The 22,962-nt window shown below is 38.7% G+C and overlaps 1 protein-coding gene across 2 annotated transcripts in view; it reads right to left on the reverse strand.

Moving 5' to 3' along the window:
* The window catches only part of LOC108751526, a 305,551-nt gene that overhangs the window by 29,252 nt on the left and 253,337 nt on the right, over positions 1 to 22,962 (reverse strand). For both annotated transcript variants that reach the window (XM_018491760.1, XM_018491761.1), the window contains exon 13: positions 17,332 to 17,457. In XM_018491760.1, coding sequence (XP_018347262.1) covers positions 17,332 to 17,457 — 126 coding nt within the window. The remainder of the gene's footprint in view (positions 1 to 17,331; positions 17,458 to 22,962) is intronic.

The raw sequence follows: 22,962 nt of genomic DNA on the forward strand, positions 1-22,962 counted from the left end.
ATTCTGAGGTTGCTAACGCGCGTTTGTGCCGAGCGCGAGGCAAACGTTCGCGCGTCCGTCAGTCGCACCAGGTAAATTCCCGCTCGAGTCGTGGCACTCGCCAACGCAAATACCCGAAGGAACGCTTTGCGTAATAACAAACGAGATCGACCCGCATCTAAATACTACAGCGACATGCCTGTGTGTAGGTGCAGCATCCAGAGAAGAACGCGAGGATTGCAAAGCGATCTTTACACGAGCGCGTCTTCGCGGCGCGTTTGTCGCACAAGGCATCGTCTTGCACGATTTATTCGCACGTGGAAGACGCGCGCTCTGAATAGCGCGGAACAACCACCTAACCCTGAAGCGGCCCGCCGGAAATAATGCATCTCGATTTGCATCCATTCAACAGCCGAGGCAGATTCAAGACATACATAGGGAGACAGTTCCGCGTCTCATCGAGCCGATGCAGAATGCAACGACTGTTGAAAATTGTGCACGGTCAGCCACTCTCGTGTTTGTGAAATACGTCACCGGACCTGCGTGTACCGGCGACAATATTTCATCATCGGACGAGTCGCTCTATCGCGAACGTTTATCTTGTAAAAATTGTTATTTTCTTTTTATCCAAAACCGGCGAGCGTTTCCGGGTTATTCGCAGCGGGGATTATTATAAATTATAAACTAGTAAAACGGGTTTTAAGTACTTACGTCTGTAATCCGCTAATAATTACTACCTGCTACATAGATCGCGCAAAAATAATACATCAATGTATCGACGATACGCGAAGTAACGTGATTTTTACTTTATCGTCCAATTATTAGGCTATTTAATTAAATTAAATAATTAAAAATATATACAATATACCGTTATAAAAGAATATTAAAAATCAATTAAATATCTGATACAAGAAATTGAAAACTGACAGATGTCAGTTCAGTAATAAAATAATAAAATAATTCATCTACAGATAAAAAAGAAGTTATAATTATGAATATTACGATGTATGTTTATTGTGCATCATAATTATTTTCTATTTGTTTCGCTACATCTCTGTATCCATACTTATTTGCATCAATCGTAGACAGAATATTTTCATTGCGGGCAGCTCATTATCAAAATTAACAAGTGTTTTCGACTCAAAAGTCTGAAAAAAATCCTCACTCACGTTCAATCTGGGCACCGAGGCCGACCTGCCGTTGACTCTCCTGCGTCTTAAAATCCTCGCTCGCTCGCGATCTCTTCTGGTGCATCTACCTTCCTGCCGGGACAACAAGCCGATTTGGGGTGCGTCTTCGAGAAATCGCATCCCGAGCAGAACGCAACCTCCCTCCTCGTCGACACCCGCCACGGTGCTACCGCAGTTCCGCATTCCATCGGCACTCGCGTCGCTCGTTATCGTGCACTGCGACAGATCCTCGGAGGACCTCGAGAAAGCTCTCGAACCTGGTCGATGTCTCTTCCGTTCAATCACAAAGGACGAGGCTCTCGTACGCCGTGCGAGATCGACGTGCGGCACGATTCGCCTAGCGATCAACTGCTCCGTTTTCGTCGCGAATTCCTGCAATCTACCCGACCGTGATTCAATCTTCGAACGATATCTTATTGCTTGAACGCTGTCGGTGACGTCGTGATCCGATGAAGGGGGCACACTTCCTTCTAAAGGGGAATTTTCGACGTAAGTGTGCTCTTTGGTATTCTTCGTCGCCTCGTCGCTTTGGTTCCTCGAGGAATCGTCCGCGGTAATCGTCTGCTCACCGGTTCCAGGCGCGGAGACGCTTCTCCTCAACACGCGTCTTCGTGCCTCGATCCTGGTGGAGGACACCTGGATAGACCGTGTCAACGTGTCGCGATACTGCGGATTCACTACCGTCTTATGTCCATCTTCCTCCACGGTGTTTCTTCCATCGACAATCTCCAGAGTTTCGGACGTCGTCCCGTAAACCTCTTGACTCAAGACAAAACTCGCGCTTCGAGATCCCTTAAGAGCGTGCACATCGTGAACGATGATTCGCGAGGGACCCTTCAAGGACTGATTCTTGCGAAATTCTCGCGACGATTTCTTCGGCGACGATTCGAAATCGTCGACTTTTCTTTGGATGCCCGATGGCACGATTTGTTTGTCGATCTCCAGCGTCGTCGCGCCGTCGTCGCTCTCGCGACGCTCCACGTCGTTGTCGTCGCAAACTCGTTCTTCCGATCGCCGCGACGTCTCGCGCGCTTCGTCGACGTCGACGCACTGACGTACGGAGATCAGACGGCAACCGCCGTCGTCCCCACTATCCTCTTCGCTGATATACATCCGAAATAACTAGGCGTCGCACGTCATCGTCGCGCTGCAACGCGACGTCTTACCACGAAACAAAACGCCTCAGTTTCCTCCTTTCGGCTAGAAAAATCGCTGGTTCTTTGGGATCTCTCATGTTTTATCTGTTCTTTCCTCGGAAACGGATAGGTGCTATAGTGATCTCGTAGTTTGCCAAATATATCTGCGCACCGTTTCGTGGGAAATCCGTCCGCAAGTATACACTGATTTGTGAAGTGCGAAGTCGTGTCACATCTATGATGTCCGTGACAATTATTATTTATGACGGACTTTCAGGAAATTCTTATGCGGTGCTTTTCCTTGATCCCTCTTTCAAGCTTCGAACGTCAGAGTTGGCTGGCGTGTGCCAGTTGGCTATTAATTAACGTCTCAGCGTGACGTCTCGTGTCGGTCGAATGTTTGAGCGATCTTCCGTATAATTAGTTGGGAAGAAAGCAATTTTCCTTTCAATGTGTCATTTCTATTACTGTGTAACTTAGTCGTCCTTTTTTTGGACGGACAGCGTACAGGCTTATTTAAGGGACTGGGACTAGGATAGTAACAATAATTAACAAGCGCTTTTGGCTTGTAATATGTTTTATAAATAAATGTTATCGTTAATATTTAAAGGAACGAGCTAAGAATCGAATGAATAAAGAAGAAATGACGTAATTAAAAAGGATCGTACATATCTTTATTATTCATAATCGTCAACTGCGAAACAAAGACGTGGCAGCATCTCCGGATTTTTTGAAAATATATTCATTGAATATCCGACCTTTCCGTTACATATGGATGCATTCGGAATAAAATATACGTTCAAATGCAATTTTCCATTAGCATTCGTGCCACGTCGAGCTGTGCACCAGAAAAAAAACACAGGTGCTTCATCAAACATAAATCATGAACTAATGGTCTTCGCTCTTTACAATTAACACAGAAGCATTCATCAACAGAAATAAAATTTCTCGTGATAAAGAAGAAGCTTGAGGATCTCTTTTAGAAATTTATTATTATTCTTCGACAATAACTCACTTTTCCAAATTTCGACGTACATCACTTACTGCAGGATTGCTTTGCGCAAAGAGAGCGTTTAAGAGAAATATTTTCAACTAACATAATTAAGACAAGGATTCTAAACGTAATAAACTTCGTTGTAAGGCAATTTATCCTTGTGAAAATCAACGTCACACGATCGATCTTCGAGCATGAGTATCGTGCGAAAGAGATCGAAAGGGACAGCGCGTGCTGCGTCGCGTGTAATTACATTATAGTAATTAGTACTCGTTAGATCTCTCGCAACGCTTGAAACAACATCGGAGCGCCGTAGTGAAAAATCATATATACATTACACACGATACATCAATTTTTACGAACGATGTCAATTATATTGGGAAATAAGATTGAACATCAACGAAAATCGAGGAAAAATAAGATCTCCGCGCGAAATAAAACTCACAGACGACAGTTTAAATTAACACCATCATCAATTCAATCGCAGCACTTATATAAGAGCTTCGCGACTGAAATATGTCACTTTTCATCAATTATATTATTGTATCCTTTTCTTCTGTTCTATTTTTTTATGTTCTCAAATTTAAGGCAAATCAAGGTAACGCGCGTCTTCGAGGGAAAAAGTCTATCCATCCCAATTCTCGCGCACCCAGGGGATTCTGTTCGATTTTTTTCTCTCGATTTTCACCTCGATCGATCACCGCCGACTTAGCGTAGGTCGGACACGCGCGAGCGGAAAAAGAGACGCACAGGCGTCGAGTGCCGTTGGCCTACTGCGCCGGTACCTAATCCCATACAACCGGTACGGTGTACGCGCGATACGGCACGCCGCTACGTGCACACACATACACGTACGGGTGGCACTATCGCACAGACGCGTGTGTACACGCGGCTCCGCGCGAGCAGCGAGAGATACACAGGCGCAAGCTTCCATTCCGTTCCATTCCGCCATTCCATTCGAGCCGCGCGCCTCGCGTCTAAACTCTCACCGGTGCTCGGATCTCTCGCCACCGCACGCCACGCCGTGCTTGTTTTATGCCTCCTCTCGTGTGCGATGCGCGTACACGCGTGTTCATGTACGCGCGAATGCGCGTGTGTCGACAACCCACGGGGCCCGACGTCCTCCAATCGGCCAGGGACCGATTGCAAGCACTCGCGGCTTGGAATGCCTTTTCCTTTCGGAAACCACCTCGGATCGCCGGACCGGTTACGACCGCGATACCGCACACGCACGATCGAGAATTATTAGGAATTATCGAAAATTGATACCAGACTGGGAGGGGCTCGGAAAAGACCCGGGAGGAGCACCGAAGGATAATGCGGGGGAGTCGTGCGAAGGTATTATTTGTTGAGACGGTATTCTTAGAAAACATAAGTTTAGGAGCAGCGCCAACGGCACTGCTTTGGATCACGATCAGTTCAAAATTGTTCAACTCAGTTTTTCACTAATGGAAAAACTACGCTCGCTGATCGATACAACTTTAGACATCCAGAATTCATTTAGATCATTCTTTAAAAAAAAAAATTCTTTAAAAAAATCAAATTTATCGAAATCATATTACAGAAAATATTAATACGTTATTTTAATGCAATACTATTTAAGGTGTACTCCTGCCTACTCGCTGCAGCAATAAATTATTACGTGAAAAAATGAGAAAAATATTTATATAAAGGAAATTCTTGTAAACTATATCAAATGCGAGTATTTTTTAATAAAACATTTGCAATCAATAGAATAAAACTTCCTTTATATTCTCTTATTTATCAAGGCATAATTCAATTTCATATATTTGAAATTGAATTATGTCTAACCAGAAAACGCAACAAGCTGTATGTTATGACGTTGCAGATGTCAAATTTAAGATAAATATAATTTTCTTTTATTCCAAAATAAAAGGAGAGTTCGGAATATATTTTACAAGTGTAATCTATTAAATGCAAATATATTGTTTAAAAAATATTTCTATTTTAATATATTTTGCAACAATTTTCGTATGTATTTTCTCTCTTCTGCTGTTATCAATCTAAAGATGATGAGTGATTAGGAGCCTTAATACGGTATTTTTAATTTTGTTTTTCCTTCTTATACAAAAAAAATAATTTCTATATAGTTATATCGTTATATATCATTTTAATCAAGAAAGGGAGTGTCTAATACTGTTGAGACTTTCACGAGTATTTTCTTCAGAGGTGCCAAAGGATTTGCGGGTTATTGCCGTGTCGTGATCCAATTGCTAATGCCAATGTTTCGTGAACCTTACCGTTCACTTCATCAAGGCGAGGAGCTCACTGATACAATTTCAGTCTCTCCCTGATGAAATGAACGGCAAGGTTCACGAAACGGTGGCATTAACAATGGATCACGACACAGCGATAACTCTCTGGCATCTCTGGAGAGGAAGTGTGTGTATTAAAAAATCACAAAAAATTTACATTTATGACGGTATTTCCATAATTTCCCGATAATTATGGCATGTTTGTTTCGGATACATATGTGCGGTCAGACATCAATATCGAAGAAAGCGACCCGCATGTTTCATTAATGGACGCAGTTTGCCTTTGCGAAAACATTATCGGACCTGCGCATATCGTTTTCCGTTTGTGAGTTTACGTCCGGTGTAAAGTTTCACTTTGAGGCGCACACTGCCTGTGGACCGTCATTGGACCGTCACCTATCTTCCGGATTTTTCTTCTTGGCTAACCGCACGTCAAAGAGAGAAGATAGCACGCTAATGCTTCCTCACAACATTTCAGAGCGAGCTCAAAAGACATTTCTCTCTACTTTATACGAATTTATTCACGTGGTACCAAGTTTCTTGAACTCTAATAATAACAAAATCCGAAAAAAATAAAAACGACGACGCTACAGACTTCTCAAGATCTATCTATATCTTTATTTTAAGAGATATCAATTCGATATGCAAAGGATATATTTTATATTCGTGATTAAGATCTTTAATTTCTAGCCTCTACAAAAAACAGGAAAATCATACGTTTTCGAAGAATAAACAACTATAATAATAATTCACAAAGTTGTATTTATTCTAATAGAAGAGAACTGTGATCGATAGAAGTTTGATATGCAATCATTCTTTCATCATCTATGAAAGAACTTTCTCTTTTGGAAATGGTTTTCACGATTTTTAAATGCAAACTTTGAATGCAAACTTTAAAACAGGTGATAAAGATTGATCCATGGATTTCAATCCATGGAAGGCATTTAGAAAGCGTTTATCTGCAAAACGTTTTTATCATGGCTACATAGTAGTTTGTATACAAAAAAAAAAAATGCGCGAACTCTTCTCGATACATATTTCTCGATACGTTTGATATGAAAACCTTTATATACCTAATTTACATATGCATTTTGAGTTGGGGGTGCAGCTCGAATTCTTGTTCGAGTCGCGTGCGAATCCGTTTACGCACGTGCAGACAGGATTTCATTAATTGCTTGGCGCAGTCCGCCCATTTATTTGGACACGTGATCTCACGAACCTCTCCGTTGATGATCGCATACGTCACCATTAATTATAACGCACGCAAACGGTACACGATCAGTACGCGCGGATAATGAGCTCAGAGAAATAATCGCCAGCTCGTACACTGCTGAATTATCATAATTCCATGCTAATAATAATTGTTCTTAATGAGCGTGCCTAATATCCGTTTCGTTACAATATAAAATATTAGGCTAATCATGAGGTTTGGCGAGAGTAACGAAGTAGTTCAAGATGGACTTTAATAAAATCATTAAAAAGTTTATTAAATCTATTGAAGTTAACTTCCTTAATTGAGATTGAAACACTCATCGCCTGTTTGGCACCAATAAATTTATACTGAAAAATGAGAGTAATAAATATAGATTACTGAAATAAAAAAAGTACGCGATATGTGTCTTTTTTTATCATAATTAATAGATAAATATTAAAAATTTTGAATTTTGGCAATGTAGACACAGAATTTTGAAAAAATCTTGAAAGTAACATCAGATCACGCATCTATGTATACTAATGATGGAGAAATTAAAGCAGTTAATTAGAAAAGATCCTATAAATATAATTACACAAAAAGTATGGCACGCGGGAGATAATGAGTATGTTCATTTGTGGGCTGATAGACGATTATGCTAAGAGAAAATTTCTGTTTTCGTGTAATCGTGCGGCAACTCATTCGCGAGTTGTAATGAATAAGTCTCATTTAACACAATCTAATGATTAATTAATTTTAGACGATCGCTAAAAATGCACCGCGCTTAAATTCTAGTTCAATCGTCAGATAACATTGAAAAGTACATGCAACGCATGCGAATTAGTCATTGTAATAATCAACTACTTAACTACATGTCGCGACGGATGCATGAAGATCACTGCTAATCCGCGTTGAGCGCATTTTTTTTCACGCTATCTGATCCCAGTATACGCAACTCTCACCGTCTACGACTCATTAATTCTCTCTCACGCTATTCGAGAAAAAACCAGTACAGATTCGAATTTCTGTCTTACCCTTGAATCGATCGTGTTAATAAGTGCGACATAATGCAACGGGAACAGGAATCTGGTCGATATTTCAATGTCGGAACCTGTAAATTATATGACACTTTTTTTACTGCCCGATACGGCAGTAAAAAAAAGGGACATATCCACAATTAATCTGCCATTATCATCAAATCCATCTCACGTACTCTGAGACGTGTAACTGTACATTGTACATACGCGACGTATTGATTTCACCGCATTATAACGGATTTCGTATACAGTCTATATATGATCGATTGATATGTCCATATATCTCATTTATCTTATGCAACCCAGTATGGGATAAAAATATTTAAAAATTCAAGAAGAAAATCAATTCAAGTATCTCATACGAATTCTAAAAGTATAAAAATTCGATATAAAGCACACTCGCGCGCGGAAGAATTTCTTTTATAGAATAAATTTTAAGAAATATTATTTTCAGAACTTCGTGTATCTGTATGAAAAGACAAATGGCATACATAAACGCTTTTACAGAAGACAATGAAATAATCGTTAACACTTGGAGTCCCTTGTTGTGTTTCACTTGCCCGTAAAGGGGGCACCGGGTGCGAGCAATATAATAGCAGTACGGCAGTAATAGTCCCTTTTTGTTAAAATAACACTATCTTGCGTTCCTTAATCTAACTAACAAGCCGCTCAAGTAGAATTCTCTCTCGGTGGCGCGCAACTTAAATTATACGAGCCACTTTCATCGCAAGCATGCACCATTGTATGCACGCGCAAGCATTACATTGTTTGTTACGCGAATGTCGCATTATTCTTCTGAGCTAATGAACTCGTGTCATCGGTTGTAACCTCAACGTCCTTGAGCAAATCCATAAACGCTTGGCGTTCTCATTACGATACTACGCCTCCTAGCCGCAAATGTCCAACTAGGAATGCAGATATAGCCTACGTCCTCCGTGCTCTCAGATCCGCTTACGATGATCATATCGGTAATAACTGCTTTCTATGCACGGATTATATTACTGATTGATAGTGATCTCGATTATCTCAACAATAGAAAGCTAACAATTCAGTGTCAGCTGGATTTGAATGTGAAATGCAGATATATTGTACAAATCAATTATATAACTGAAATCGAGTTTTTTTTAACCAACAATCTGCATTTAGCCTTGTAATAGTATTTATTCTTGTTACGCAACATGCATGAAAGCAAAGATGAATAAATCATGAAGATAATTAAATAACAACATGAAATACATATATCTGTATTTTGCTAGTGGCGAAATAAATGTTCCGTCTTGTTACTATTAAATTCAATTTGCCACATTGCAACATACAAAACAGTATAGAACAAATATAAGCAGGAAAAAAAACATCGGTAATATGCAAAAAAGAAAATTATGCAAGCTAATAGACAAACGCAGCATGAGAACTATGTCGGTCGAGGGATCGGCGGTTTGTCGGTTCAGGAATCCGGCTTATGACAATTCATGAATAATAACGTAGTGTAAGGAGGAACCGAAGGTACAGTTACATTTTCCACTCATTTCTACGCAGTACAGGTAGTACACGTTCGAAGCATATATGTACGTATGTCGGTACGAACGACGGGTCACCCACTTCGTTTTTCATGAAAAGCACGTACGTGATGTGGCCCTGGCCGACCAGTTCAAGATTCCCGAACTAGGGATAGACTGATCTCGGATATACCGTAACATCGATGAAAAAAATATATTACGGTAAAACTGTAATGTATTTATTCGCCGGTAATGGAACGACTCGATGAGACCAAAATGAATCGCTTCTCCAGTCTAGCAAATATTCAAAGACCACAAAATAATTACGATAACTGATAAAAGTAATCCACTTGAAAATTGAAATGTTTAATCTAATTAATATTCAAAGACCGATATTCATAGTCGGTTTTTATATTTAAGACCGTCTAAGTATAATTTTAAAATGCCACAAATCAATCAGACATCTTAAGACATTACTTAAGGTAATCTTGAAATAAGAATAGACTATGAATATCGCTCAAAGACTTATAAGAAAGAATTGTAACAATTGAAACGTAATTAACTTGAAATGCTCAATTTAATAAATATCTATTGAAAGAGAAAAAATAATTATGATAACAATTGAAAAAAATCATCCATTTGAAAATACAAAATATTCAATGTCAATGATTTACGTTTTCGCAATTCCTACTACAGTTACTTGACAAATGATACACTCTCGCAGTTTCTTTACTATTATGTAATGATACACTTCTAAGTTACATGTCAAATTTCTAAGTTACATATCATTATCAAATTTGAACGTACGTTCATAATTTACAATTTCATAACGGTGAATGATGGAATTCCTTGACATCGCTCGTTTGTATCGCGTATGTTTAGACTTCAAGAATGAGCGTACGATCTTGAATATACGCTAGCCGTCATCAGCGCTTTGCTGATTCACTCTAACAAATCTGTCTGCAGCGCAAAGAAGCGCAAAGAAGCGTTTAGCAAATGAGGTTTGCTGAAACTATGCCGGGTTGTCATTCGATAAATACGCGATGCAATGACACGGGTTTCTCGTACGCACGAACGCACGCGTGTGCGCGAGAGCAGCATGTGGATTCATTGCTGCATTCACTGGGAAGATATGAGATGGAAAAGGCGCGTTACGCATAGATGATTGCGCGCGTAGGTGCAATAGGGAAAAAAAAAAGACGTGATGCACCTCAGAAATATGGGTTAATCGACGACTCGAAGTAGAGCGAAACCCGCCTCTCATCGTCTCCTAATTCACGCCGGAAGGCGTGAGCCTCGAGGTGTATGCACGATGACCTTCGCAGGATGTCACCTCCAGTTTCGCCTTCCTTTCTCTTCCATTTGCCACCGAACCGCACGGCAATGGGTGTGAGAAACGCGTCTCGCTCGTGCGGAATGATATTTCAAACATAAGCTCTTTTGGACTGACATTTTCTTGTGTTAAATAAATTGCACGTTTTACAATTCTTGACGGTAGTACTTTAGAGCGCCACTTATTCACATCTATGTACTTTCCAATATCCATGCAAAGTTAAAATAAATATACTCTGTTAAAATAACGTCGTATGTTTAATTAATTACCTTTAGAAACGCGATACGTACATATTTACTTCATTTTAGTAAATTTAAAAAAAATTAATAAAAATAATAAACAAATTTTGCCCACTTAACAGAAACTATCTCTGAAGAAATTTAACAAGTGCCTCATCTATGTTTTCGATAATTAAATAAAATTTATTTACTTGGGCGATTTAAAAAATTTCTAAACTAAAGAACATATTTTATTGCTTTACGATAAATGCTGGAAAGTATTTAAAATGATAGACTGCAAGGAGCCAGTTGCATGATCGTAAAACTTTATCGATCGCTTTAGCATTGTTCCCACTGCTCGTTAACGTATCGTTAAACTTCAACGAATACTATAATTGTTTGCGTTCATTATCGTTATTTGCATGGTCACGATAGCATTCTTTAAATGAAAGTTCTACTTGGTGATACCTTTGCAAAAAATTCCTTGGCGTAAGAATCAAAATCGAAATAAAATTCATTGCGATAACAAATATTCCTAGAAGCAGCTGTCATGTCATAGAGTGGGAACAACGATAGCGCAATTTGCATGTAAAGCACAATTTCGCGCACAATCACGCCTTACGTTCCAAGGTCTCTCAGCCTTGTTTATTAGGTTTGTCATGACCCGTTACATTAAACACTAAGAAGGCGGGGCATTTTACGGTTTCTTCTTCGAAACAAGAGTATAAAGCGCATATTGCGTAACACAACGTCGACCATTGTGTTGTAGGACTGCGTGCTATGAGAAAAAGGCAACTCACAGACGACATTGAATCGCCATTTTTACGGGACCGCGTGAAATTGTAGAATGGCCCTCCGAAGGTCATTCCTCACGAAATGGTTTATAAGTGTACCAGATTTGGAAAAAAACAGTTGTTGAAGAGAGCAAACATAATATTTACATAATATTACACAACTCGCATAGAAAATAAACTCGACCGAACGTAAGAATTCCGGCTAAACGAATCGTCACAATGCAAAAATATCGTTTTGAGCTCATTGTTACATATAAGTTGAAAACAAAAATAAGTTTCGACGTATACCATCGATGTATACTTTACTTGTTATTTGCAATAAAGAAGAGTGCCATTATATATATTGTTTCGTTGTTCTCTTATCAACAAAAAAGTATGCGATATAGCTTATCGGTTCTACTTAAAAGTCTTCGAGTCGTTAAAAATCGATTTTACGAGCATGTTGCACAGTATATTGCGATATCATGCAGTACATTTTCAAGTAAATTGCAGTTGTTGTAAAGCCTATAAATGTTGCGATCAACTTTTAACAAATTCTACAACAGAGCACCGATTCGCAAATCGATTAAACGATAAGGTGTTAATTGTGCAACAGATGTTGCGTTCAGATGAGGACAGTCTTCCTTTTGCCCGAGATAAATCTATCGTGCATTAAGTGGGTGTTACGCGTGGGGTCGAGCACGATTAGGCGATTACACGCTTTCACGCGGCGTAGTAGGCAGTTCCGCGCGATAGGCACCCTAAAATTGAGGGACCAACCCGTACGTCGTCCCCGTAACTGCTACTTAGCACTTAATAAACACACTCGATTGAATTGACTGAGTAAGATACTTAGTAATTGAACCGAGCTTACGAAAGAGCTTTGATTTTATCTCAGGTAAAAACGGGGTTCCATAGTGCATAAAATGAAGAATAAGAAATTATTAAAAATATTAATTCAAACAACTGAATAAAATATTAATAAAATTTTATATTTAGTTAAAAATGCGACATATATACTTTGCATTAAATTATTGCATCATGCAGATTACGATGAACGTTCTTGAAGGTTCTTCCGATCATTTATTACAGCCTCGATTAACAGTATCTATAATTTTCTAATTTCCTACAAGCAAACTTGTTTATTTTTTTTTAATTCAAAAAACCGTTAACGTAAGATTTAATTTTTAAACTTATTTAACCGTCTGATATACAGGATCATCTTGACTCGAAGTTAAGGTCCCAACCGAGGTCAACTCCAAATTAAGAAACTCGGTAATTACGATCTGGATTTTTGTATAAACACTCAAAGTAAAACATTGCGAAAAGGATGTTTCATCTTTGCGGTATATCAGATAGCGGTCAGCATATCGTCGTCTTGATTATCGCGTGACGATTACGATGGAAAGTTGCGCATCAAGTACGGTGAATTAACGAGCATAACTGCCTTGTGCCGATTTGCGCTTTTGCAATTGGATTTTGAAACGGTTTCCCGATCGCGATTCGTGACACGCGCCTAACACTGGTGGTATCGACGAGCACGTTGACCGGATGTAACGTGTGGTCGTTCCTCTCTCACATGTAGATATTAATGTAATTACTTATATTGAAGTAAATATAAAACGACAGATGATTTGCATTAACGTTATCAATTAAAACGCGTTGTTGAATTTAATTATTATTTTAGAAAATAAACAGCATGATTGATTAACTAGATATTATACGATTACGAAAAGTGCATCCTGTTCGTAAAGTTAAGTAAAATACAGTAAAAAAAAACATTTTGTATTTGTGATAGAAATAGTCCACTCAAGTCTTTGTTCAAATTTGAATTGTGTTGAATTTTTAACATATCCGAGTGTTAGTTTAACATAATGTGATTGACTTATTTCAATATTTTGTTAAATTGATATTCAATATTTCTTAGTATTAAAACAACACAATTCATAAGCGAGTGAAGAAATAACATAAGAATAATGTTTTTTAAAACATAAATGCTATGATAAATGTATAAAATGTGTATAATTTAACATATTATAATGTTAAATCTATTAAGACATATTAATTTTAATGAAGAAATATAATTCCTTACAAATTGTATTATAATGTGACATGATATCTGAAAGAGATCATGATAAACATCTTCAGGATATCTTTGTTCGTATTTTGAACATTTTTTTATTCAATTATTGGTAAAAAAAAAGCATTAATCGAGTACTTAATAGTGTCGCGAGCAAGATTCCGTTTTCGTATGCACTGAGTTGCATTTCGGTCACACGACGGCTGCTACTTTCACGATCGATCGATCGTTACCAAATTCCTCAGAGTACGTTACACTCAATGCCGAGTGTTCAGAACACGTTAGCAACAATCGCGCGCGATCATGCTGTGATTCGCGAAGTAATGGCGCGATGGCGGTTTCTAAACTCGATGGAATTTCTTTCTTAGAAGCAGAATCGATCATAATTTCACGAGTTGCGATTGTCGCCATTATAGGTGCCGACATAACGCTTCGTTCTTATTCCTGGCATGACTTCCTTTTCCGCCGGCGGTGCCCCATGTAATTGGGTTACGAGAACGACTGTCTGCATTGTTACGAGTACGCCTCCTTGGCAGTCCTTCGACATTATCCTGTTCCACCATCGTGTTAACAACGTTCTGTACTTTGATCGCAGCTCTAACTAGTTTTCATCGCTTACCTCGCTCAAGGTATGCGATAATTTTTGCATTCTTATCAGCAACTGCATTATACGCTCGCCTATATTTATACAATACTCTGCAGTCGTCAATATTTACACAATACTCGTAGAAAATATTCGCCAAAAAAACCGAGGCGGTCGCTTCACGAAATATGTCTCGAATATCTTAGTAAATGTCTCTCGTAACGTTATATAAAATTGGTCATATCAAATATTAATTCCCAAAGACACATACAGCGACATTAAGAGGTCTTTCCCAAATAATTAGATGGGCGCGCGTTTTCATCGCTATTACAAAATTTACGGCGGCTTCAATTGATGCACCAGCGTCGTGTAATTACTCGATGCTCCATATACAGCTCGCTCGTCGTGCAGGATTGAAACGCGCGCGAATCATTCAATAATAAATCGCCAATAAGTCCGTTCCAGTTCCGTCAAGATGACCCAAATAATGCACTTTTCGACCATCGTGGCAATAATCGGTGACAATTATGACAGCGTGTGGGTAGCAATGGGGGTTATTGGGCCGCGTAAGAGATAAAAGAAAGAAAGGAAAAAAAAAAGGGGGAGGGTACAAGGGATGGGTACGTTTTTGGATAATGACCCACGCGCTCGAGCGCATCCTGCATGAAACGGATAATTGAAGTGGGTGCACCATGATTAATTAACGTCCACGCACGACCGACCGTTGCACCGTCGGCCGACCGGCTTTTATATCTCGTTGATCGTTCGCCCGACGTTTCGCTGTGAGACTGATTAATTAAGTAACAACTGTCTGTCGGATCATCGATGGGCCTTTATTGCGCCCTGAAACTGTCTGCACTACGCGTAATACTTCGGCATTACCGCCGAGAGAAAGTTTAGTCTTTCGCAAAAAAAGGAAAAACGCCCGTGGAACGCCAATTTCTTTCGCAATAAATTTTCTACGACATGGACCGACCGAGGACCAACGTATTATTATCGCACTAAGCTGTGTGACTCGTGGTATAAAGCTGATAGCGTAACATTTATAATTATTGGACTCATTTGATTGCTATTCCGAATTTCATGTAATCGTGTTTAATTAAGCTCATGTGTATGGAAATACTTGTGCTGTCTGTCTGATGACGTCTCTTTTTATATCTTTCGAATATTTCCACATTTACATGCGATGCGATTATTCTCTACATCTCAAACATGTACTTTCACTTTAACTTATCTCTAAACAATATTACAATTACGATAAAATTAAGAAGTTAATTATTTTTAATTTTTACAAGTAATCGATATATAAAAATTTTGTAAACTGAAAAGAATTTATCAATTTAATTGACGGTCTTCTGATAAAAAATATTTGAGAAACTATGCTCACAATATCGACAACTGTGGAAAAATTTGGAAAAATCATTTGGGAAACCGTCAGTCATCAAAGATCAAGACCGCAATAAATCCTATAAACATCCGTTATCAAAGAACGGAAGTAACAATCCGTGGATTTGCTATCGCGACATTAATTGATAACAAAAGACATTGGTATGTACTTAGTAGTGGATATTCAAGTTTCACTCGCTGTATAGAATGTTAATCGACTCTCCGTCATTTATCTTACCAAGTAGTAAGTGTACGACTTTAATTACGGAACTTATTTAGAAAAGCAGCCTCCGCTACTTTAAATTAATGACCACGATCAAACTAGCTCATTACATATCGGTGAGATTAACTAGGCAGCAAATGTCAAGAAAAAAATAATTATCGCTATTACATGCACTTGCTTTTCTTCCTGCTATTTTAATTTTCGCACGACGCTTAGTCGATTATGAAGATTTGTCGGTTAATGAAACATTCAAAGAAAATCCCAGCAGGCGGCGCCACGAGATTAGCCGATCGACTTACCGATCATAGAGAGCTCTAACGATTTAAAACGATTTATTGGTAAATGTTGATTAAAAGTCTCAGACTATTTTATATAATTGATAAATTATTTCAAAATATAAAACAATAAATATTTATAAAAAGATAAATATACGTTTAGTTAATATTAGATGTATAATAAAGAAATACAGAGAGAAATCTGTTATCGACTGTAGAAAATGTTAGGTTGTAGTCAAGTAGATAATATTGAGATCTGTTGCACATTGTGGGTAATGCATGATAATTTAAAAACAAAAATTTTGAAAAACTGATTTAACATTTAAAAATAATCAATATTTAAAAAAATATATATTTGTAAAATTATAGTCTTCTGTTTTAGAAAATGTCAAGTGCAAACATAAAGAAATAATATAACAAATTATTTTATATTACTTTAGTATTCTCAACAACAAAACAATATAAAACCTACGTGCATGTTTTCTGCTGGATTGCTTGCATTTTGATAAATTGCTAGAAATTCTACGATCTGTGTGGCGCAATGATAATTAATAACAATGATAATTAATGAATAACTAGACAAATCACATAAAGAGCCATCTCAAAAAATATAGGTACTTGATTTCCACGAAATAACCGGCTAGAAATAAATCCGTTCAAGCGGATCTTATCCTTAATCCCATAATTTTAATTTGCACAAACATTCTGCGGGAATGAATGCATAGCTAAAGTGAACATCTCCATCGTTTTGCACCGTTCTCTATTTTGCACTTTGCAAGACCGTGCTTTCTGACCATATTAAGTCTACAGGTGCGAAAGGAATAATCATTTTCGCCTTCCTCTTTTTCGGCGTCGTCACGACTCCTTCCGTGTTATTTCTTCATTTCGCTGGCAGATAAATAAAAAAAGGGGGAAGTGTGCACACTTGGCAGGGGTCTTTGCAACAGTCCGCCTGTCACAAAGGAATCTTTTATTATCTCGCACTTATTGCAGCCACCTTTCGAGTCCTCCGCGACGGAATTTCTTTCGCATCGAAGCGTGACGGGCGGCTCAATGGGTCGCGAAAAAAGTGAAATCTTCTCTTAGGAGAGCGACTCGATTCCTCTTGGGGCTCTCCTTTCGATTCCATTAACTGCTATGGGACAATCAACGTTACTTACCATCGACGTGAAGTAAAACTTCTCGAATTCCCGCTCGTGAAGACGTGCCGACGTCAAGTTCGTCGCTATATGCTGTGCGTGCTTCGACAGAATATCTTCGCCTTTCTTGCAAAGCCACGATAGTACCTACGATTTAAAAGAATCGAACACAGTTATATTAACTTTGGTTCGTAAAACGTTATTGATATAGGCAATTAAAGATCAGCAGCTAACATAAGAAATATATTTATTAATAGAAAATTGTTTAATTCAGACAAATTTAGAGACAAATTACATATTCTATATGTAAGTTATTGATAAAAACTGATTTTAATAAACTTTTCAGAACGTAAAAATACATATTTCAAATATTTAAATCATTTAAAAGTCTCTCTTTTACTTCGTGTTTGTCATTTTGATATTAACTTCGGAAATAAAAGTAGTAAAGTAGTGAAACGTTGTTATTAATTATTATTACTCTATCTTTCAAACGAAATCGCTTCAGTATCTCTTCTTTTTAATGAGCTATCGAATAAGTCGCAGGCAAGACCATATACATAAAATGATGCTTTAAAACGTAACCGGTCTTAAAAGGAACGAAGACATAATTTACACAGGACGTAACAATTATCCTGCACTCTCTCTCAAACCGCGACTTTTCCTTCAATTGATATTTAGGAGGCATAAAATATATTTGGAAATTTCTATGTAATCCGTCCATAGCTTTATGGATCTCTATTAAACCCAAATAATAAATCTATTATTATTATTATCAGTTATAAATATTTCAAAAATGTCAAAAAATTTAATTTTCTCTATGTTACATCTGCAAAAATTTGGATTATTCTTATTAAAATAAACTTAGTATTCTTTTTCATACCATTTTAGTTTCGCAAAATTAGTTTAGTGCCTTTTATTTAACGTAAATTAAATGGATCTTATAGAGAGTACTACAAGTAACTATGTTACAGATTTAAGCGTCAATCCCGGAGTATTAATAGCTACATGTATACGTACATTGTTGTAGTATTATTAACATCGAATACAATGCCTAGCATTGTTAATGCTAAAATCGGATAAAAAAATCTCGTAACAATAAGCGGATTTGCACCAAACAGCCGTTAAAACGCAAGTCCATTCTCGAAAAACAGTGCGGATAGATTCATCTGATATTGTAAAAATGTCGGTGTTTAATAAAGTTAGATAGTGAATGATTGCTGCGCACCCAAATTCGCTGGATAATTAAAGCTCTCTGGCATGGCTGTCTCTAATTTCGCAGTCGCGTGGGAATTATTTATGGCAATATCACTCAGTAATGTTACACACGGGATACGTAGATATGTTGTCAAGAATGTTGCTCCATTTCGATCATAAATTCGTACAATAAATGTAACAAGACAATACTATATTCGCACAAATCGACGACTCATCACGATTAGTCTTATGCAATTCCTCCTTGCAAGAAGATCTCTGACCAATGTTCGCGATATTCTTTGTTATGCAATCGTAGTCTTCATTATGACGTAACTGAACGATCAAACGACAGAAATGATCCTTTGATAATGATCGGTCCATGTCGAACGCGCGTGCTCTCGCTCGATATTGCCACATTTGCCGTCATGCTCCAGAACTCTCAAACAAACGATGGACGTATCGCTCGGGGAATTATTACTTATGACTTATGATGACTTAATGCTCGCTCTGGTCAAAGCATTAATCGTCGGTAATTTTAGCGGTATACATTTTTACCGTTGGACAGTTACAATGAAAAAGATTGCAAAATGTAACTCCTAATATCTCCAAAACGTCAAAATATATTACGTACATGTATCTCAATTAGACATTCACGTGAACAAAAGAAAATTGTAGAAAAAAACAGGAAACTTATTATAAAGCAAGTTCTCAAAAGCGACAACCGTAATTTGCAGCAACGTAGATCCTGAAACTAGATCTAAATCGAGACACTCTAAATAGCTCAATCAATCTTACTTATTGTTACTTTCTATTATGCAAAATAAAAAATCGATCCAATAAAAAATTGCGATCGAGGAATAAGATAAAATCGATTTACCGATCTCTTCTTTCTTTTTCCTAATCAAAGATTAGCCTCATCTGCATAATCTGACTCATAATATGATCTCTGATGGCTCGATGTCACCCTCCGTCATGGTCTTCTATCTGTCGCGGTCGTTTCACCTGTCACACACATGCCGTCGTGAACCAAAGCATGTTTCTTAAGAGGGAATTTACAACGACGACGCGCACATCGAAGATCTTGCTGATAATTAGATCGCTTCTACGTGCGTCGCGCGTGATAAATGACTAATCGTCCCACCACAACGCATCAACGAGTGGAAAATATGCGAGGATAATTAACAACAGCAGCCGAAGGAGAATGCGTCGGGAAAGAAAGTGGATGAGACAAGCAGGGGAAAATGTTGAGAGGAAAAGAAAGAGAGAAGAAGAAAAAAGAATTTTGTCATGATATTGAGTCTAAAATTATAAACTTAAAATACACAAAATTTTGTACAAGAACATTATCAATTTCAAACATTGTTCAAAAATTACTTATAATTTGTTTTTATCGAGAAAACAAATCATGTGAATTTTTGCTCAAGTCGCCGATTTTCGCAGTTTCAAAATGCTTCTCGTAAAGATACAAATATAGTAAGGAAGACTTAATTGTGATACCGAGAGACTTGTATCTGGGAACACATTAATTTTGTTTTTGACAATAACGAGATTTGATGGCAGTCTTCAGATATATTCAGAAAATTTATATATAATTGAGCAGTCAATATTAATTCTCGACTAAAGCAACAAATCATTTGGATCAAAGCAAAAATTTTCTAAACTATTCCACAATCTGTACGATTGGTACTGAGGATCTAACTTTTAGATAAGAAAACTTGGAGTCTTTCTGTATTAATTGCGTAGATTTATTTGCATTTTATACTTCAAATAGGATTCTTTAAAACTTAGATATAACTTCATATTACTAACAGTAGTTGAGAATTAAAAATCTCGTTGTTAAAAAAATAATTAGTGTGTCCTAAGATACAACATGTCCCAAGATACAACCTCCTCTCTACTGTACGTTATTAAGATGTATATTATTTAAATTATTTAAAAGTATATTGCATAAAAGATTACGTCCGAGAAGAAATGAAGACAAACGTATCAGAATGTTCGCTATTTGTAGATATAAGACAAAATCTGTATACACACGAGTATCAGAAGCGAGGAAGGGGACTCCGCCTCTGCGAAGAAGGTGGACCTCTTGCAGGAGCATGATTGGACCCGAGGAGAAACGGAAACCGCTTCGATCATAAGCAAACCACGGCTTATTTAGGTCACTGGGCCGTGTTAGGTGAGCCGCCGATCGAATGTCGTGCATACAACTCTGTACAACACGCGGATCCTTCGAGTGTGCAAACCGCTTGTCTGTGGAATGGCAATGTAGGAGCGGACAGCGAATTTCGCGTATCGCCTTTGATCGCGTACGATTTATCTCACGCATAGATCGCGCCCGAGAATCACGCACACCGTTGCGATTTCTAGGTAAATATGCGAAGAACGGATACGCGGATGTTCATTGTACAGATTAGAGAATGGTATTTATGTCTCGTGCAATGTCTCGTCCACTTAAACGCTCGAACGTTGGATTTCGCTAAACGCACGCGATGATAATGCAAAAGACATATAAAATACAAGCCATACTCTTATTTTCTAATAAACAGTTTTCGAATAAAAATATTATTCAATAAAAGCGAGAATATAGAATTTCATTTTTAAAACAGTAAGAACGAGAGACATCACTACGTGATGAAGGATAAAGGATACTGTCCATTCGTAGTAAATCATTTGCGGAAAAGAATAATTACGGCACAGAAACTTTGTATTTTTTGTTTTTTTTTTTTACTAGATGCCGATGTGTCAGACTAGTACCGGTCGTTTTTGCAACTTCTCAACTCCGAACGTTGAGTTATCGATCGGTCGGGGAGGCAAACGTGGGAAATGAAAGTTAAATCACGCGCTAACTAATGTACACACTTCGCGCAGACCATAAAAAGATTATAATATATCATCATCCGGGAATTATATGCATTAAAAGCCGCCGGTATTTAAAGCGGGCGTACGAATATTTCATGCGCGACGCTTAAGGCCGGAGCGCGTAACGCTTAACCCAATTACGAATTTTTCAAACTCCGTCTCGAGAGCGAAGAGAGCCCGTCGTCGTGTCATTTCGTATCGATCGTAAGCATATCGAGCAGCAGCGGGTGAAGCACAGACGTGGGAAGTAAAAACTAAATCGCCGTGTAAAAGCGAGACGTGCGTCTCGTCAGAAAATTAACGCTGTATAAATCATCGTGCCAGTGTTGCGTTCATCGACAGTAGAGGCTCACTCCCGACACGTCTTGCATTCCGTAACCTTGCATTTCCGTAATAAGTCATAAGATCGTAAGAAGCGAGACGTGCGATGAGTATGTCGTTATCATCGTATTTTCCTCCCCTTCTTCCTCTGATTCTCCCTTGATCCTCTTTTGGAAATACCTGCATGCGATTTCTTCTAAGCTGCTGGTTTACCACAATTGCAACATCTCCGACAACATTGCTTGACACGAATGAAAGTACAATGTAGAATTTTGAATAGTACCAATGTATAATTCCATACGAAATGAACTTTCAAAAGATTCTCTACAGACTCGTGAGATTATAAATATTCACACAGCGGAAAGTATTACAAGAACCAAGACCTTTTGCCATCCATTTAATGCTAAATTCTCACTTTGCGGTGAACACGGTTCTGAATACCGAGTTGCGGAGTTGTCGGTGTAAAGCGGAAGAAAAGAAAAAAATCACGCGTTCGCGCGCACTAAAAGTCACTTGCATTGATTTGAATATCGTTAAGAGATTCGATACGCCACTCGGCTATTACTACCGAAACGATTCTCGTAAGATGCAACACTGAGTCTCGTACCGTCCCGTTAAGGGAAAGATACACGGAAACCTCTTCGATCATAAGCAGACCTTAGGTTATACGGGTCACTGGGCCGTGCTAAGTGAACGACGATCAAATACCGTAAACACGTGTGCGCACGTATAGCGTATGTACGGGTGTACGTGTGCGTGAGCGTGTATATGCGGCGCGATGAGGTGAGTCAGGTGCGAGCGTGCAAACGAACCGCCGCCGCCACCGCCACCGCTGCCTCCTCTTCATCCTCCACCTTCTTTTCCTCGCCGCAGCATGCAGCGATCTCACGCGTCGCGACCTCGACGTGGACCGCGTGCGTTTTATCTCACCTCCACAAACGCCAAAGCGTGCAAACTCGCGCGCGAGCGTGCACGCCTAACGGGCGATAGGTATTTAGGTTCCGTCGTTGCGCGCGGCTCTCTACCAAGACGCTTCCGCATCTGCGGCGCATCTTCTCACGCGCGCGTGGACCGCGCGATCGCTTATCGGTTATGGAAAACGCAGTGTGTTCGATTCGATACTTCGAACCGCGCGGTGGTGTCGTTATGACTCCGCCGACTACAACACCGGCCAATTACCGATACATGTACGTTTGGAGGAAAGAATGACGTGGACCGCAAGTACGTGGGAGTGGGTGACGTTCGACCACCTGGACCACTATATATATATATATATAT

This window comes from Trachymyrmex septentrionalis, unplaced genomic scaffold, assembly GCF_001594115.1.
Source record: "Trachymyrmex septentrionalis isolate Tsep2-gDNA-1 unplaced genomic scaffold, Tsep1.0 scaffold49, whole genome shotgun sequence".
NCBI classification, from domain to species: Eukaryota; Metazoa; Arthropoda; class Insecta; order Hymenoptera; family Formicidae; genus Trachymyrmex; species Trachymyrmex septentrionalis.